Below are 19,998 nucleotides of genomic sequence, written 5' to 3' on the forward strand. Positions count from 1 at the left end.
TTTTGGTGCACCTCGATCCGTATGCTTGCTGTGTTCAGTATTAAGTTTGTCATACACTTCAGGCACAGGTCCAATTGCTGCCTCATCAGTCAAACAGAGACCTGCTCAACTCCTCATATTTGACACCCATGTCACACGCCTATTGTTTTCCTGCGCTGAGGTGATATTTGCCAGATCTGAAATTATGAGTGACACAACAAAGTTCGCTCTTACTATTGCTAATCTCAAAACCGCTGTCATGGCAGAAACTTGCAGCATCAGCCCTACGCAGACAGCTACCATAAATGAAAAGAGTGCCTAATCATGCGACTGGCTCTTTCAAAATGAAGCGCTCTCAGGCACTATTTTCTTTGGAGGAGTGTTCTGACATGAAGGTCACCCAGCTCCTGTAGCACTTACATGCCTTAGACAAACCCCATGCTGGAAAGGCTTTTATAACACATCTGGAATTCTCACTTGCCTGCTGCAATCCATGTGGCTCTTGTTTCCTAAGACCATACAAATATCGACGCCACACCTGACATTGCAGATATGGTGTTCAAATCCCTCTACCCCTCGTTGACTGCAGCCACCCCACCCTTGCTCCAGGCCCTCCCACCAGCTTCCCTGAAGTGCAAACAGCAGTGGTTTCTGGACATTCAATAGTTCATGAAGCACAGTCAGATCTAGTGCGAATCATGGCAAGTTTGAGCAGTGATACGGCTAACTTAATCAACACCCTTGCTGCCTTGCACCCTTCCACTTCCATGCCCGTGCCCCACGTCAGACCTATAGATGTCACTACCCACATGGCTCATGTGAATATACCTCAACCCTTCACAACGTCTGCTAGTGTGCATGCTCATGCAGGAGCATTACCCCCTACCGTTCCAATGAGCTGGAAGACTCGTATTGCACCAAGTTCATGTGTTGGGATCGTGAGCGATTTGGCAGTGCACCACCAACTGCAGAGTGCCATGCAGATGGCACCCAAACACAGTGAGCAAATGCTAGTAGATGTGCCTGGTTGCCCAGCAACTTTCTAGGGCTCGTTCGCACCTGAGTGCCATAAACCCAATCTTGCCAATCAGCTACCTCATTGACACTAGCTTGGAGCTGTCCATCTTCCCATGCAAACTGTTGTGGATTGACAAGACAGCCAATCCACTATGATAGGAAGCCAAAAGGCACGCGTTTAAGCTCATGCAGGCTGGCGTGAGGTCTGGAACAGGACAAGGAAATGAGACTAACAAAAATAATACATAGCTGCTAGAATACTTAACTTTAATCCATAATTGGTGAACATTGCTCTTGACGGTACATGTTTTACAGCATCAATAGTAACTGGTAATGGCGCCTTGCTAGGTCATAGCAAATGACGTAGCTGAAGGCTATGCTAACTATCGTCTCGGCAAATGAGAGCGTAATATGTCAGTGAACCATCGCTAGCAAAGTCGGCTGTACAACCAGGGCGATTGCTAGGAAGTCTGTCTAGACCTGCCGTGTGGCGGCGCTCGGTCTGCAATCACTGATAGTGGCGACACGCGGGTCCGACGTATACTAACGGACCGTGGCCGATTTAAAGGCTACCACCTAGCAAGTGTGGTGTCTGGCGGTGACACCACATTCCTCCCTCGCAAATCGGCGGACGGTTGTGGCATAAGGCTTCCGCCCACCGTGGGGAGGACCCCATGTTGACGTATGCGACGAGGTGGGGAGCCTAACAACAGGCGAGGCTGTGCCACCCGCACCCTGCCATTCGGACCGAGGGGAGCTAGGAAACGCCTGAAAACCTGCTTCAGGGTGCACGCCAACATGCGGTGTATGCGCCCGTAGGGAGACAGGAGGGGCCGAAGGGTCGACCTCCATCGGCCCGGGGCACCCGACGGGCGAGGACGACATATGGTCCGGAGCGGGCAAGAGTTCCATGATGGAGGACAACTGGTCACGGGAAGCGATCGGCGGCGCGTGACCCAGGGAGGCGCCCGGTGGTTGCAGCGACGCGTCCACTGCGGGCGTCGCCGGCGGGAGAACAGGCGGCGGCGGTGGCGACGGTGCGTCGCCATGGGGCAAAATGGAAGGCATCGTCGGTAACACCTGGGGCTGAGGCGAGCCAGTAGACGGGTCCCCAGGGCGCTGTCCGGACGGCACCGTCGCTGAAAGCAGACAGGGAGCGGCAGATCCCGTGCGACCACAGAGGCGCAGCTGATTGAGATGCCGATGCACTTCACCAGAGGCCCCCAAAACCAGATACATAGCGCGTCTGAGGCAGCGAAGAATGCGCCCTTCGAGCCAACGCCGTGAACCTCGATAGCTGCGATAGTAGACCAGCACATCTAGGGCCGGCGAAAACCTGGGACACAGCGTGTATCGAAAACCGACACACACGGACCGATACCTGCACAAACTGTTAAACCACCACCCGAGCCAGAAAAGAGGCATGATCAGTACGCTCGTAACGAGAGCAGGACGAATATGTGAGCCGCAACACTTCAAATGAGATATGCAACACCTGGAAACTGTCCTGAGGAGCAATGGGTACTCCACAAATTATATTAGAAGTGTAACAGAGCTAAACACTCGGCGAAGTAAGGAACCAGAAAAAGAAATGTCGAGTACGGCCTTTCTGCCATACATTCCCAGAGTGATGGACAGAATCGGCCGTATATTGCGCAAACATGGCGTAAAGACAATTTTCAAACCGACAAGAAAGATCAAAGAGTGTCTTAGATCGACGAAGGAGAAAAGAGACCCACTTGCAATGTCGGGAATATACCGTATACCATGCACATGCGGAAAAGTTTATGTCGGAATGACTGGACGATCCGTTAACACCAGGATCAAAGAGCATAAGCGACATTGCAGGTTGGGACAGGTGGAGAAATCGGCAGTGGCAGAGCACGTACTGAATGAGACCGACCACGTAATAAAATTCGCTGATACGGAAGGTCTGGCTGTAGAGAAGCACTATCACACGCGCATGTTCAGAGAAGCTGTAGAAATACAAAAACACGCGAACAGTTTGAACAAGAAAGAGGAAAGCCTTAAGGTAAACGGATCCTGGCTTCCCGTACTGCAGCGAACGACCGTCGCAGGAGAACCGCACCGGAAATGGCCGCGGAGAAGCCCTCGGACGTTGGCGCGCCAGGTACATATAGTCTGCGGCCGCGAGCTCGGCTCCAGTTCACCACCGGCAATGGAGGGTGAAGCTTTGACAATGCCAGCCACTCGTGCTGGCGAAACGTCAGAAAAATCATTAGATGCCAAATGCACGGGAGCCCACGAGACTTCACAGTGGTCACATGCCGGGGGGCCCAGGTGTTTGCATTGCAACAGAAACTACCTCGCTACTGATTGCTGTTGCCCAATTTATCAGCAGCACATGGAAATAAAGTCCAGTGAAGCCTATGGCGCTCCTTACGCAACTGCCGTCTCGTCACCGCGACCATCATTTGCGCAGACCACTGCTGATGTTTCTACAACATGAGAGCTCTCTCCTAGTGACTGGCCTAAAATATGTGAGAAACCAAAAGGTTCGAACATGACGGACAAAAGGTTACAACAGGGACCTAAGCATGCGGTTATGTCGGTTGCAGCTCCCAGGTTTTACAAAAATAAACCATTTACTTGCAGTCCATACAAGCAGGGTTATTCTGATATGTTATACGAGTTTCAGGGTCCACAGAACTCAATACAAAACAATCCATATCCTCCCACTCCTCTGGCTACATCTTATACTGGTCGAGAAACTACTATTAACAGCCTTTGTGCTTTAATAATGCAGATCTTTCTTTCTCTTAAAAATGAAACTGACATGCTAATGACGCAGGCTCTTATACATAATGCTATTGAAGACTTCTAAAAATCTGACAATGGCTTTTAAAATACTCCAGCGCAATGCAAGTCAGCAATCTCGGACAGAGAAAGTCTTTATCGGGAGCTTAGCAGCTACCACATACCAGTACCTTGTATTTGCAAAACTTGGTTTCAGCCAACCCAACGAATACAGTTCAAAGGATACGCTTTTCTAGGAAACGACAAAGACGATGGAAAAGGAGGAGGAGTAGCCATGTTGATTAGAGAGACGATTAAGTTTGAAGAATTGGACATCACTACTAGGACAACAGAATGCCAGGTAGTTGCTGCTGTAATTTACACTCCTAACGGCGCATTCACCATCGTCACCATTTATAAACCACGTAAGTGTAAAATACAAGATCTTTCACTGGATCAGATTGTAGCCCAGCTTCAAACGCCATGTCTCCTTTGTGCAGACTTCAACGCACACCACTCACTATGGGGTTGTGTAATAGATGACGCAGATGGTATAGAGTTTGTTACACTTTTTGAAAAGTTCAATTTGATTCTCCTAATGATGGTTCTCCTACTACGATACATAACCCAAACAGATGACCGTCGGCCGTCGATTTGACATTGTGCTCTGTTGACTTCAACCGTGTAACAAAGTGGATGGTCAAATGAGACCCTCTTGGCTCAGATGATTTCCCTCTGGGAATCACAATAGAATTACCTACAAATACAGTAGAAATTATCTACCCAATCAGCAGGTGGAAAATAAAGGATACTGACTGGTCGAAGTATACTGCAACAGTTCAGGCGAAGTTTCAATCTTTTAACAATTTGTTAGCTCCGAAAGAGGCCTACCAACAGCTAATTTCAATTACTGAAGATGCTGCAACAATTGCCATTCCAAGAAAAAAGGAAGTCATCGTTTCGAAGCAATGGCCCACAGCCTGGTGGACACCAGGATGCTCTAGAGCCATAACACAGCGCAAACTTGCGTACAGTAACTACTGTAAACAACAAAATGTAGAAAACTTCACTGCATATTGGAAAATAGCAGCGAAAGTTCGAAGGCGGTTAAAAGACTGTAAAAAGAATAGCTGGCAAAAATTCTGTGAATCTTTAAATAACAATGTTAATACTTGGAAGAAATTAAGATTTTTCAAAAACAAAAACTCCACTATGCATCAGCCATTAAGTGACGCTTGGCTTGAAGACTTCGTGAATTTAATTTCACCAGCTTCCGCAGCTGAGCAGCCATATTGCTTCCCCCCCCCTCCCCCCCAGAGCAATGGGATTACAAGCATCCGCTCGTGGCACCATTTTCGTATGAACAACTGATGAATGTCATTAAAAAGAGCTTAACTCCCACTCCCAGTAAGGACAATATACACTATCAGATGACAGAAAATCTACCAGACATAGCACTCCGAAAACTGTTACAGATACTTAATCAAATATGGATGAATGATACGCTAATAGAAGATTGGACAACTCAAGTAGTGGTACCCATACTGAAACCACATAAATATGAAGAGCAGGCCAAATCATATAAACCTATTTCTCTTTCTGCCTGTATCGGTAAAACTTAAGAACGCCTGGTAAAAAAGCGCTTGGAATGGTGGCTGGAATCAAATCAGACCCTATCATCGAATCAGTATGGATTTAGAAAAGGCAAGGGAACAACAAATAATTTAAATATGTTAACCTCAGAGATCTATGACACAACAAGAAGGAAAGAGAATGTAACAGCAATATTCCTGGATATAGTTGGAGGGTATGATAATGTCCTGATACCTGTGTTGCTACAGAAGTTGGAAACTATTGGAATCCCGCCACAACTGATTTATGGAATCAGCACTTTCCTCATTGAAAGACACATATGGGTTTGGTTCCAAAATAAATTAATTGGACCACGTCGTCTTACAACAGGTCTTCCGCAAGGAGCTATCCGCAGCCCCCTGCTCTTTGCACAATATACTAACGAGCTGGCGACTATTATCCCTTTTCCAGATAAAATCCTCCAGTATGCAGATGATATTTGTTTGTATGTATCGACCAAAGGAATGGATCAGCCTGTGTGTGGGCTATCAAAGTCGATGGACACATTGGATCAATCATTATGTAGCTGTGGGTTACAGATTTCTACTTGTTCCTTTCACGAACCAAATTATGCCAGGCTACTTGCATAGTATAAGACTTTCTGGTCTAAAATACCAATAAAATCCCAGGCAAGGTTTCTGGGTGTTCTCTTCGGTTCCAGAATGAGTTGGATACCTCATGTTCAAAACGTCGTCAGTATGTGTGAAAAAGCATTGAACCTTATCAGATCAGTGACAAGAGTATCGTGGGGGGCTCATCCCAACACTCTGCTCACCCTCTACCACAAGTTGATACGTTCCCGTATAGATTACGGATGTACGGTCTATTACACTGCTGCTAACAAGTACCTAACACTACTGGATAAACTGCAGTACAGAAGCTTACGCATCTGCCTTGGAGCTATGCATTCTTCTCCCACCAATGCCCTTCTCCTGGAAGCATTAGAAATGCCTCTACATATTCGCAGAACAATGATGTGAGACCGTTATATCTTACAGCTGTTCGCAGATACTAAACATCCACTGATAAAAAAGTGCGAAACGCTCTCACAAATCGGGAATAACAGAAATGCCAGGAAACAGCAGTTTTATATCTACAAGTGGTTTTATGTCTACAAGTGGTACAAGACTGGAAATATCTTCAAAAGAATGTATATCGAAGTGAGGTTCTTCCAATGTTCCTATATGATTATCACAGCTCTTATCACGATATTTATGTAACATACGTCGACTATTCAAGGAAAGGAAAAGGATATGTGCAGTTTTCACCTACATCGCACCTGGCATTAAAGTGGGCAGGATATCTTAAACTATATACAGATGGCTCAAAAATGGGGACGGAAAATCATACCGGATGTGCTTTCTCCTGTCCAGAATCTGCAGAAGAAAGGAAGTTTCAACCATCAGGTGATGCTTCCATATTTCTTGCTGAAACTTTCGCTATTATAGAGGCAATCAAATATGCAAGATCTCTCAAAATCCCCAAGGCAGTAATAATCACTGACTCTCAAAGCGTGCTGAAATCCATTAGTTACAGGAATTGGGGCAAAAGAACTAGTAAACCCTCGACATACTGGATCAACACCACAAAGCTAAGAAGACTGACCAAATTACAGAATTTGTATGGGTCAAATCACATTCCGGCATTATATACTATGACACAGCAGATCAAATAGTGAGATATGCGATTAACAGTGGAAGACCTATGGATATTAAACTCCCATACACAGAATACCTCATAAAAGTAAAACAACAAGCGATTCTCTCATGGCAGGAAGAATGGAATGAAAGCCAACAAACAAGAGGTAAAAAGCTATGAACGTATACAGACATTCATACCAACACAGACATGGTTTGCGAACTTCAAACATTCAAGGAAAATTATGACGTCCACTGTGAGAATGCGTCTCAATCATGGATCTTTCCCTGCCCATTGACATAGAATCGGCGTATCGGAGACTCCCTACTGTCAATGTGAAGAGGAAACAATCGGTGATGTAAATCACATCTTATTTCAGTGTAGACGCTATGAGAAAGGCCGAGTCGACTTTTTAAAGGAGCTCTTAAGACTTGGCCACTGCCAGCCGCTTTGCACGATCCCAATTCTCGGAGACACAACCAGGAGTACATTGCCATATCCCGGTTTCTAGCGAAATAAGACATGAAACTATAAAATGAATTGAACTTACCTACAGAACTTAACTAACAAATACATTTTCAGCAGTCAACTATGTTTTGTAATCTGGTTACAATAATATTGATCTAAAAACATGTGAATGTATGCCCTAAACAGTATGTATGACGAAGAAACAAAGGTTACCTTGTTATATGTGTCAGTACATTTATTTGTGATGGCTAAAAAGTTTGTATGCTAGAAGCTAATAAAATAAAATAATAATAAAAAAGAAACAAAATAGTGATCACTGAGTGAAGCCTGGCAAAGATTTTATATAGCTTAACGACTTTACACATGTTTGGTGCAAGTGGCGGCTGTTTGTAAATATTGACATTGCGTGAGAAGTGGAAAGTCATAATGAGCGAGTCAGAAGGGAAGAAAGAAGAGGCAGAAACAAAGAAAATTATCCATACGTATCCATTAGTAAGGGTGAGTTCATCGTCAGCGAGTAATTCATAAACTATTGTAGGCGACATTCCAACTAATATTGTGCTTGAATGCTGTTCTGTAGCACTGCGATATGATTGACGAGATGAGAGGAGAAGCAATGGAACTTTGTGTAACAGCATGTGAGAAGCATGCTGCGAACAACGAAGTATGTAAGATATGTTTGTAAATTATCAACACTGAGTGAGTTTTGCATGAACCCTTAGTTGTCTTAGCCTTTGTGACACATCATATCTGTGCTTTGCATTTAATTTATTTTTGTTCGCGAGACATGTTTCACTTTAGTCAGTGGCACGTTTTATATTAGCTGTGTGACGTTCAGACTTTTTCACCTAATGGATCAGCCTAGTCCAGAGGAAACATTTTGTAAGATGGTAGTTTCGGTAACTGTCACAGAATATTAAGTTCGATCTGACACGTTTTATTTACATGGGAGCGTTCCTTTTTGTTTGCTGTGACCTGATGAATAGCAATGTACATGTGCAATTTGTCTTGTTAGTTACCTGATTTGTCACTGTAGCACTTGTGCAGCCAGTTAACATTTACCTGCATCGGTCGAGCCATCCTGATTTAGGTTCTCCTACATCATTCCAGGCACAAATGAGGAAGATTCCTTCAACAAGGCCACATCTGATTGCCTGTCCTCATAAATACATACTTATATATCCTAAGTATATGCATATTTTGACCTTTTTACTTCTATTATAATTACAATTCCTATATCATTGTGAGATGATCCCTGTGTGAATGAATGAATCAAATCAAATTGATGTCTCCTACGTGTCAGTGTCAGTTAGACTGTCAGCAAGAGCAGCACCACTAGTTCCTGCTGCTAATAAGGCGAGTACACCGTTCGCTTGTTACATATTTTTACAAGCTTAAAACAGGAGCGACTGCAGTAATGGATAGGAACGGTGATTGTTGCGTACAGATGCGAGCTGAGTTGGCGACCCTTCACTCACAGCTCCAGGCTGCTTTGGCTTCCGTCACACAGCTGTAGGCTGCTGCCAAGGGTCATCACTGTGGGGGATCGAACGCGGGGATGCCAGGGACGTTGAGCACGCCCCACGTGTCCTCCGATTTGTCCACTGCTGTGGCCACCCCGGGTACTGCCTGCACTGAGGTTGACCCCTCACCTGTGGTTGAGTGGGAGATCATTCCAAAGTCTGGCAGGCATCGAAAAAACTTTCCGAGAGGTCGATTGTAGGGCCTCCCCAGTTTGTTTGACGAATAAGTTTCGGGCGTTATCTGTAGCTGACGATGTCTCTGAGCTGGATGCAGTCATCCACCATGTTCCAGAGGAAGCTTCTTGGCCCGAAAGGTCTGGGCATTCACAGAGGGTGGGTTTGCTGGTAGTTGGGAGCTCCAATGTTAGGCGCGTAATGGAGTTCCTTAGGAACATGGCTGGCAAGGAAGGGAAGGAAGCCAGTGTGCACTCCGTGTGCATTCCAGGGGGAGTCATTCCAGATGTGGAAGCGTAAATGGTTATAAAAGCATACTTGACCTTTTAGCAACAAATAATGCTGGACAAATAGTGAGCATTGTGACGAATACAGGGATTAGCGACCACAAGGCAGTTGCTGCTAGGCTGAATACCGTAACACCTACAACCATCAAAAAGAAACGCAAAGTATATCTATTTAAAAAATCTGATAAAATGCTCTTAACGCCTTTTTAAGAGACAGTCTTCACTCCTTCCAATCTGATCATGTAAGTGTAGAAAAGTTGTGGAATGTTTTCAAAGAGATAGTATTGGCAGCAGTTGAGAGACATATACCACAGAAATTAATAAGTGATGGTATTGATCCCCCATAGTACACAAAATGGGTCAGATCATTGTTGCCAAATTTAAAAGAACACAAAATCCCCAAGATTGGCAAAATTTTACAGAAGTTTGAAATATATCGCATACTTCAATGCGAGATCCTTTTAATAATTTCCACAACGAAATTCTGTCTCAAAATCTGGCAGAAAACTCAAAGAGATTCTGGTCATACATAAAGCACACCAGTGGCAAGACACAATCAATACCTTCATTGCACGATAACAACGGTGAAGTCACTGAGGACAGTGCCACTAAAGCAGAGTTATTAAACACAGTTTTCCGAAACTCCTTCACCAAAGACGAAGAAGTAAATATTCCTGAATTTCAATCAAGAACAACTGCCAAGATGAGCAACATAGAAGTAGATATCCTCGGAGTAACGAAGCAGCTTAAATCACTTAATAAAGGCAAGGCCTCCGGTCCAGATTGTATACTAGTCAGGCATCCTTTCAGAGTATGCTGATAAAATAGCTCCATATTTAGCAATTATATACAACCACTCACTCACAGAAATCTCCATGACTAAAGACTGGAAAATTGCTCAAGTCACACCAATACCCAAAACGGAAAGTAGGAGTAATCTACTGAATTACAGGCCTACATCACTAACGTCAATTTGCAGTAGGGTTTTCTAATGTATACTGTATTCGAACATTATGAAGTAGCTCGAAGAAAACGATTTATTGACACATAGTCAACACGGTTTCAGAAAATATCGTTCTTGTGAAACACAACTAGCTCTTTATACTCGTGAAGTAATAAGTGCTGTCGACAGGGAATGTCAAATTGAGTCCATATTTTTAGATTTCCAGAAGGCTTTTGACACCATTCCTCACAAGCGTCTTCTAACCAAGCTGTGTGCCTATGGAGTATCACCTGGCGACTGGATTCGTGATTTCCTGTCAGAAAGGTCACAGTTCGTAGTAATAGATGGAAAGTCATTGAGTAAAACAGAAGAAATATCCGGCATTCCCCAAGGAAGTGTTACAGGCCCTCTATTGTTCCTGATCTATATTAATGACATAAGAGGCAATCTGAGTAGCTGTCTTAGATTGTTTGCAGATGATGCTGTCATTTACCACCTTGTAAAGTCATCAGATCAAAACAACTTGCAAAATGATAAGATACCTGTATGGTGCGAAAATTGGCAATTGACCCTGAATAAGGAAAGGTGTGAAGTTATTCACATGAGTACTAAAAGAAATCAGCTAAATTTCGATTATGCGATAAGTCACACAAATCTGAAGGCTGTAAATTAAACTAAATATGTAGGGACTACAATTACAAATAACCTAAATTGGAATGATCACATAGATAATATTGTGGGTAGAGCAAACCAAAGAGTGCGATTCATTGGCAGAACACTTAGAAGGTGCAACAGCTCTATTAAAGAGACTGCTTAAACCACACTTGTCTGCCCTATCAGGTGGGACATGACATCGAAAAAGCACAAAGAAGGGCAGCTGATTTTGTATTATTGCAAAATAGGGGAGATAGCGTCACAGACATGATACGCGAATTGGAGTGGCAATCATAATAACAAAGGCGTTTTTCGTTGCGACGGGATCTGCTCATGAAATTTCAGTCACCACTTTTCTCCTCTGATTGCGAAAACATTCTGTTGGGACCCACCTAAATAGGGAGAAATGATCATCATGATAAAATAAGAGAAATCAGGGCTCGCACAGAAAAATTTAAGTGCTCATTTTTCCTGCATGCCGTTTGAGGGTGGAACGGTAGAGAGACAGCTTGAAGGTGGTTCATTGAACCCTCTGCCAGGCACTAATTGTGAATAGCAGAGTAATCACATAGATGTATTTAACATTCAGGGTATGTGAACTGACAACAGTCACAATTGTAGTTGTGGATTACAGAAATGGTTGGAAATGGATTGGATTATTTTATTATAAGTCTATTTTTTAAGACCATGTTGGTCTAGCACGCATGGTGGGAGTGTTAGCATGAATGAATTACAGCATGATTCTCTGATATGACAATCCTATAAAGATAAGCATGTACTGGGAATAGTTGAAAAATGTAGGGCAGTGTTTTTTAAATGCTGACCTTCGGCAAGACAGTGGCAAGCCATATTATCCAGAATGTTTGAACATCTTTCACAATGTGTAAAGCATAGCAATGTTTTCCTGTGCCCTCCCAGTTCACCAGCAAGACATGTGATAGGTATGTTTACATAATATATAGTCTGTCAGTGATATCCACGATTTGATACATGTTATGGCAATATCAAAAATTTTGATTTCATCCATCTGCTTGGACCCCTGATGCCATCAAGAAGGTGATTACCCCTATTTCCAGCAAATGCAATGTGGTCAACATAACATCACTAAATACACCCATGAACAAAGATGTAAACAATGCAAAATATTTCACTCCCAAAATAAAATGAAATAAAAGGGACAACTACAGGAAATAGGGCGTTTACAGCTGAAAAAAGCCAAATATACAACAATATGTATAATTTAATCATTCCAAAACAAACGGAACTGAAAAATAACACATCTGAAATCCTTGAGAATAAACTGAACAGGGACACACACACACACACACACACACACACACACACACACACACACACACACACACAGAACTGTATCACAAATTTCACTTAACCTGTATTGCTCGAACAAAGGCAGTGACACAACTAGCAGAGCTGTTACCAAAACACACTCCACGATGTCTATCAGTATAAAACAATACATATGAACTTCAGTTACCAATGCAAACCGCAAAAATCATAAAAAAGGAACAACTCTAACAGAAATTTCGATACCCATACATCAAAGAAAATTATGAACTTAAAGAAAAACACTACACTTCCTACAACAAGGAGTAGAAATACATAAAAACATGCTTACACCCTTAGTCAGCTGACAAATCTAGGCACACACACACACACACACACACACACACACACACACAAACCAAGATAACCGGTACTGAAAACACCACAACATACACTCGTCCCTGGTTTAAGAAACACAGACTTTGCTCTATTTCATAAATTCTGTGCACTGCTGGCACTTAACACATTCTGCCAAGAGGCCATATTGCTGGAGAAATTTAGTTGTAGAATCTATATTGTCATGCATAGCAGCAATAAATGAATGACTAGTAAATTTTGTTGTAGGGTCCACACACAGTACCAAACGAAACATCAAAAAAATAACTTTGAAACCGTTAACAACACAATGAATTAACAATTTCGAAATCAACAACAACTCAGTACGAATACCTAACAACATTAAAATAACTCACTGTCAAGGCTACATAAACAAGCTCCCAAAACCATCAAATACACATGACTAAGTCTAATGTCTTACAATCATCACTCACAAACAATTTATAAACATAAATATTTCACATTAGAGTACACCACCATTTACTCCATCATGTGCACTGCAAACAGAATCCATTTCAAAACATGCCGTGCCTCTAAGGTGTCACACGACACAGCTCAGTTACACCATGGATCAAAACACAGTTACACGATGGACCAAAGCAGACAGGTGGAATCAGACCCTTTGGTTGATCCCAAAGTACTTGTAAACATAAGGAAAGTAACATTGCAGGTAACATGCTTGAGATGCGGCAAGGGACATGCATTTGCTGCTCAGAGATAAGAGTTCACTTACTCCAGGCTCTGCTGGCTGCATAAAGTATACCAATCTGCATTAGACATAGCCCGTATCAATGCATGCAGGCTAGGAAAAAATCCTACCTTCATAGTCTCGGATGTTATTGAATTTAGCATATGTTAAAATGAAGGACGAAGTAAGGAACACACATTTTTTTGTTTTCTCCAAAAAAAATTCTGCTCCAAGAAACAGCTCTCCAGAGATGACACTGTGCGTACCAACTTGAAGTTGCGAATTTTGGAAGAAAATGTAAAATGCTGTATCTCTGGAACAGTTCTAGATTTTTGTTGGGGTTTTTTATTTGTAAGATAATTGCTTTATGAGTACAAAGAAATCCTCCATTTGGACTTATCTGTCAAAGTCCTTTTACTATAGGGTTCTGAATTTTTTTATAATTTATGGATTTTTTTTTTTTCCAAAGATGCCAATCCATTAAATTTTAATTTTTTTTTTTCTGTTGATTAGTACCATATAGTGCTACATTCCCTGAAAAGGAGAGCTTCCATTTTTAGGCTGAACAGGTTTTATGTACAATTGAAATTTTTGCCATACATAAAACCTTTTTTATTACCACATTATCACATAACACGCTCATAAAAATCGAAACTAAGTTTTGGTAGATGAGTAAGAGACTTAGTTTTCAAGCATTTTAAATGGTTCTAAAATGTATGTGATAGGTCCAAAGGCTTAAAGGTTTCAATTTATACAGCCTCTGTTTAGTACTGAAATTAGCCAGTCAATGAACTAAAAATGTGCTCCACTGCTTAAGTATCTTCCTTTGATGTAGAATGATGCCTTTCTGTTGAACCAATAGGAACTGGAGCACTTACAATCTTCAAAACATTGTGAACAGGAAGTGAGCACTGATGGCATTGTTGCTGTCCTTCGCCTGGAAACCTATATCCAGCAGCTGGTCCATGTGGTAGCATAGAGTTCACTACAATTTCGTTTAAATCATAACTGGTGTTTGCAATCTTTGCAATCCACTAGCCACAGTCATACATACACACCACAAACATCCCCCTTTTCAGGTTGTGAATCTGAATATTATTCTGCTGTTTCTGAGGTGTTGGCCGAGTGAATGAAATTTCTTCTTTCTTGCACTTTAAAGTGCGTGTAATATGAGTTTGCCCTTCCTTTGAGTCCAAAAATGTGTGTTCCGAATTTCTTTCATAGGCCTAGTTTGTTTGGATCGTTCTTTTTTCTGCTCACGGAATTCTTTGATTTCCTCTTTGGACAAAAGAATGAGGGCTGTGGATGTGTAAGATTTCACGACTCTCGTAAAATCCTCAGCATTCTAAATCGCAGGTGTATTTGGTCTGGAGAGATTATGTTTTGTAGCAAGATGCTTCACAGGCCGCTTACATCATCAAAAGGCTCCTTCCTGTGACCTGTGGCACTGTACACCCAGTCAGTTGGCACAAGCAACTTACTCGATTCAAAAACCTGGTAATGATTTTTAAAATGACTCGGAACACCATCAGAAATAACGATGGTCTTCTCTGCCCTTGTTTGCAGTTTAAGAATTTTGCACATTGCTAGCAAAGCATGTGCTGAGTCATGTCCTGTGTCATCACTTATAACTGCAACACTTTTGGCCTTGTTTTGAAAATATGTCACTCCTGTAAAAATTGAAACCTGGTCATTACTCCAATGATACCCTTGTACTTCTTGTGGGGGAATTGCAGACCATTACTCAGCAAAATCACAATGAAGCACTAAACATAGTTCTTCAGCCTGTACACATCCTTTCAATTCTGCAATGTGTTGTTGTTACAATTTCTTCAGATGCTGGTGTGTTACTGCTTTCACTGACCATTTACCAAGTTCATCAATGAAACTATCAAAGGCAACAGTTTTCTTAATTAGTTTATTTTTCTCCCATGCCACGTATGTAATTTCTGTAGAGTTACCTGATACGTCTTCGAGGCCAAGTGTCCGTAAAGACAGTCCCTCCCGTTCCAGGGCAGCCACCACATTCTTGAAACAAACAAGTGTCTCACTTTGTGCCACAGACTACTAATGAGTTCACACGCCCAACCAAGGTGTCATATGTAACATGCTCCAGTACGTTCTTCAAAATTACCACACAAAATTCAAAATTCACACAGTACACATATAAAAAGTCATCTCTAGGCGAGTGTGGAACTACCCACTAAGGTTGTAGTGCATAAAATTTTGATCTTCCAATATGTGAAGTTGTTTAGTTGCTCTTATAAATTGCAAAAGTTTCTTTAATACTGCGAGTCATGTACCTCTTCACTTTCACAACTTTTTGATCTTCAACTGTTATAGTTATAGTGTCTTTTTTGTAGGCACTCTAGTGAGAACAGCCCCATTTATCTTCCAGATAAAATGACTGCACTATTTGAACTTGAGCGGCTTCTACAGGATGACCATAATAGGGATCCGGTCTTCCAAAGACTCCTTTTACATGCCTCACATTTCTTGATTTGTCTGCCATGTATTTTGATACTGATGGAGCATGGTTCAAAATTGTTTTCTTTGAAACCGTCTCAAGAATAATAGTTAAAACTTGCACCTTTTCACTGTAGGACGCACAATATCAAAAACTGAATTGATATTTGTGAAACATTCCTGGCAAGAGGTGCAAGAAGGGTTTGGTTCATTTTCTTCTGAAGATGGAATTTCTACTTTGAAGATTGTGGTCAGTTTTGCTGTAGTGTATTCATCCATAGTTTTAGTAATTTCTCTGGGCTTTCTTGACGCATAGAGCTTATGACTCGACTTCACTGATCACGGTTTCTTAACAGGATTAACACCTACCTCTGTAGTTGACTGGTTCAGGGCATTTAATTCTTACTCTATTGATGCAAAATCTGCATCATCTGCTCCAAGGGAGGCTTCACCTTGTTCAGATACTATCATCGTTATTATTCTGTCAAAACATTTACAACACAAAAAGTCGTCACTGGAAACATCTTCACTTTGAAACATAGTCTTCAGATGAGAACACTTATTCCCAGCCTGAACAAAGTCTGTCTGTTTGCCTTATATATCACTCTTTTATGGATGTGCAAATAGATATGCACACTTCACTCACCTGTGGCCCCAGTCAGAAGACATTTCAAACAGTCCTTTTCAGAAAACAGACTGCAACTGTGTCAATTGGCAAATTCCTCATGAAAACCCAGAACTCATTGCATGGTCTCAGATTTCTTAGAAGCCTTTTCAGTAAACAAATTGGCACTGAACAACTACAACACAGAAACCTGCAATGAACAACCACGGCAAAGAAACTGAGAAGGAACTACACAAAGCGTAAGAAATATCTGCAACAATGAGAGTGAAAAGAAATATCTGCAACAATGAGAGTGAAAAGAAATATCTGCAACAATGAGAGTGAAAAGAAATATCTGCAACAATGAGAGTGAAAAGAAATATCTGCAACAATGAGAGTGACAAGAAACAACTGCAACAAAGACAATGGAAATCAACATTGTAACAAAGAAATTAGTAAGAAACAACTTCAGTGAAGACATACATTACCCTTGAAAGTTAAAAAAAGATTTCTTAAAATAAAACCTGCCCAACTTAAAAGTGGAAGCTCTCCTTTATAGAGAGTATAGTACTACATGGTACTAATCAGCAGAAAGAAATCTAACTTTTCTGGATTGGCATTTTTGAAATTTTTTTCTGTAAATTATAAAAAAAATTCAAAAGGTGACAGTAAAAGAACTTAGACAGATATGTCCAAACGGAGGATACCATTGCAGTCATAAAGCAAATATCTTTCAAATTAAAAAAATCTAACAAAAATATAATATTGTTACAGAGATACACCATAACATCATCGAGCTGGCTGTCTCTTTATGTATGAGGCATATGAATTATGGCAACCATGATGTCTCTCAGTACACCTGTCAGCATACATAAATAACACACGGAGTATTTGATTATAGCAATAGAATGAATCTAACAAGACAACCACAGGAAGTAGTGTATTTTGAGTGGGCAAAAACTGAATACAATTTCACCCTTCCAAGACAAATATTAACCCAAAAATCAAGCACACAAAAACGTCAACAATCAGCTCACCCAAAGGAAAAAGACAGTTAAAAATACTGCTATTATAAATTTAATTTGATCTGTATAGCTCAAACAATGATGTGTATAGCTCAAATGAACCCCACAATACCAAGAACCCACACAGAATTCCAAAACACGGTGCTACAAATTTCTCTTTACCCATATAGCTCAGACAAAACTTGCAATACCAGGAAACCACACACAACTCAAAGGGGTTGGTACTGCAAATAACATTAGAGCTACATAGCTAAAATGAAGCCGATGACACTGAGAAACAACACACACAAATCATCAAATTCATTATTCACTTACCTTATCGAGTTAAAATGAAGTCCACAGTACGATAAAACAAAACTCGCTCATGTAACTAATATAAAAAAATGTAACGTAACGAATGATTACAAACCAATATGCACCTCACCTAACATCACCTGATGTGGGAGTGCCCTCAGAGAGGGCCCCCAATAGGAAGGAGCGAGCTGTCGGAGACGCCGATAATCATGGGGGATACTTTCGCAATGGTTTCTTCTACTTCTATAACTTCTGCCCACAAGAGAAAGCTAGATGAGTCTCTGCCACAGGAAATTCTTCCATCAGTGCCAAAGTTCCTAGTTGTTGCTCAGTCCGACGAAAGTCAAGACTTCTCAACAGTAAACCCTTTTATTATTCAGAAAGGTGTTGATGCAATTGCAGTTCCTGTAAAGTCTTGTTCCCAGTTACAAAATGGCACCATGTTGTTAGAAACAAAGAGTGCCCTTCAGGCACAAAAATTGCTTCAAACTACACTGCTACACACCCTCCCTGTCCGGGTGGATGTGCACCATAATTTAAACTCATCATGCGGGGTGGTTTATACAAGATCACTCAACGAGTTATCAAATGAGGACATTCAAAATTACCTGTCTGATCAGGGAGTAACAGCTGTACATGAAGTAATGAAGAGGGTTGAAAAGGAATTGGTACCGACCAACACTTTCTTCTTGACAGTTGACAGAGTTCAACTTCCATCGAACATTAAAGTGGGATATGAGATAATTTCAGTTCGGCTATACATCCCCAACCCTATGCATTGCTTTCAATGTCAGAGGTTTAATCCTACCAGCCAGTCGTGTTCCAATATGGCCAAATGTGTTACCTGTGGCAGGGATGCCCACGAGCATGATTGTCCACCTCCATCCTCTCGTTGCATCAACTGTATGGGCAACCACACTGCTTCCTCTAGAGATTGCCCTATTTTTAAAGATGAACAAATTATTCAGGAAATCCAAGTGAAGGAAAAAGTGTCTACTTTTGCTGCTCGTAAGTCATTAGCCAGTAGAGAGCCCACTTTGCTCCCAGCAGGTAAATAAAGCACTGTCCTCGCCTCTCCTCGACCTACTATGGAGGTAGCCATGCAGACTTGCAATCTCACCTTTAGCATCATGGTTGTCAGATCGGCCAGCCCAGAGATCACCTGTTCAGCCTCCCCACTATCGCCCTCTCACTCTAAGGCTCAACCTGCATTGTCTCCTGCTAAATCACTGGCCACAAAATTGGACAACCGGACTTCCAAAAGAGAGCCTACTCATGATGATTTTTCTGTACCCAGACCTCACAACCATCAACTCTTCCTTCATCTCAACATCCAGCTTTCAAAAAGGCTTATAAGAAAAACAATTCCTTTCCTTCTCCACCATGGCGTGTCTATTCTACAGTGCCACCAAGCGGTAGCTGCCTTCGACTGTCTTCTGTGTTGGCGAGACGCACTGCTCACGGCCGATCAACCAGCCAGTCACTGGCAGCAGGGGCTGCCCCAAAACAACCTATGGATCAGGATCTTCTGTCTCTGGCTGACTGTCATTCCAAGCCGTTGGCCACTAGCGCTCAGCAGTCACTGAGTTGATGGCAGCTGTGGTGAGATTTTCCTTTTTTCGCACACTCTAGCTCAATTATCCATTGGAATATCCACGGAATTTGCTCCAATCGGTATGAACTGTCAATCCTCGTATGATCCTACTCCCCAGTCATCTTCTGTCTTCAGGAAGCAAAACTACATCCCCATGATCATTTGTCTTCCCTAATTTCCAATGAGTCTGGTTTGATGTCCCATCTGTTGCTGGCATTCTGGCACATGGGGGACTTCAGATTCTTGTCCATGATACTATCCATGATCACCCAATCCAATTACACAGTTCCTTCCAAGCTGTTGCTGTATGTCTTTCCCTTTCTGGATTCACCTTGGGATTTCCGTGTCCTTGTCCGAGAAGCTTCCTATTGATTGACCTCTTCCACCAAGTGGATCTTGTTTGCCTCAACACTGGAGAACCTACAGTTTTGTCTGTCTCCACATTAACCTACTCTCATTTGGACCTTCCGCTCAGTACTGTTCGGCTAGCTCGGTACTTTGAATGGTTCACTCTTGCTGATCCACAGTCTAGTGACCATTTTCCATGTGTCCGATTACAGCCACAACTGCCATCT

The 19,998-nt window shown here is 42.0% G+C and overlaps 1 protein-coding gene across 9 annotated transcripts in view; it reads left to right on the forward strand.

Moving 5' to 3' along the window:
• Positions 1-7,818: 7,818 nt before the first annotated feature.
• Positions 7,819-19,998, forward strand: part of LOC126166989 (dynein axonemal light chain 4-like) — a 40,442-nt gene continuing 28,262 nt past the window's right edge. For 4 of the 9 annotated variants that reach the window (XR_007535442.1, XR_007535449.1, XR_007535445.1 and 1 more), the window contains exons 1-2: positions 7,820-7,989; positions 8,072-8,155. Coding sequence is in view for 1 of the 9 variants with exons in the window: in XM_049920446.1 (XP_049776403.1) it covers positions 7,918-7,989; positions 8,072-8,155 (156 nt within the window). In the remaining 8 variants the exon portion in view is untranslated. Of the gene's footprint in view, positions 7,990-8,071; positions 8,160-19,998 lie in introns of all 9 variants that reach the window. The other 5 variants (XR_007535448.1, XR_007535446.1, XM_049920446.1 and 2 more) reach the window with 4 other exon arrangements.

Source organism: Schistocerca cancellata, chromosome 1, assembly GCF_023864275.1.
Source record: "Schistocerca cancellata isolate TAMUIC-IGC-003103 chromosome 1, iqSchCanc2.1, whole genome shotgun sequence".
Lineage (NCBI taxonomy): Eukaryota > Metazoa > Arthropoda > Insecta > Orthoptera > Acrididae > Schistocerca > Schistocerca cancellata.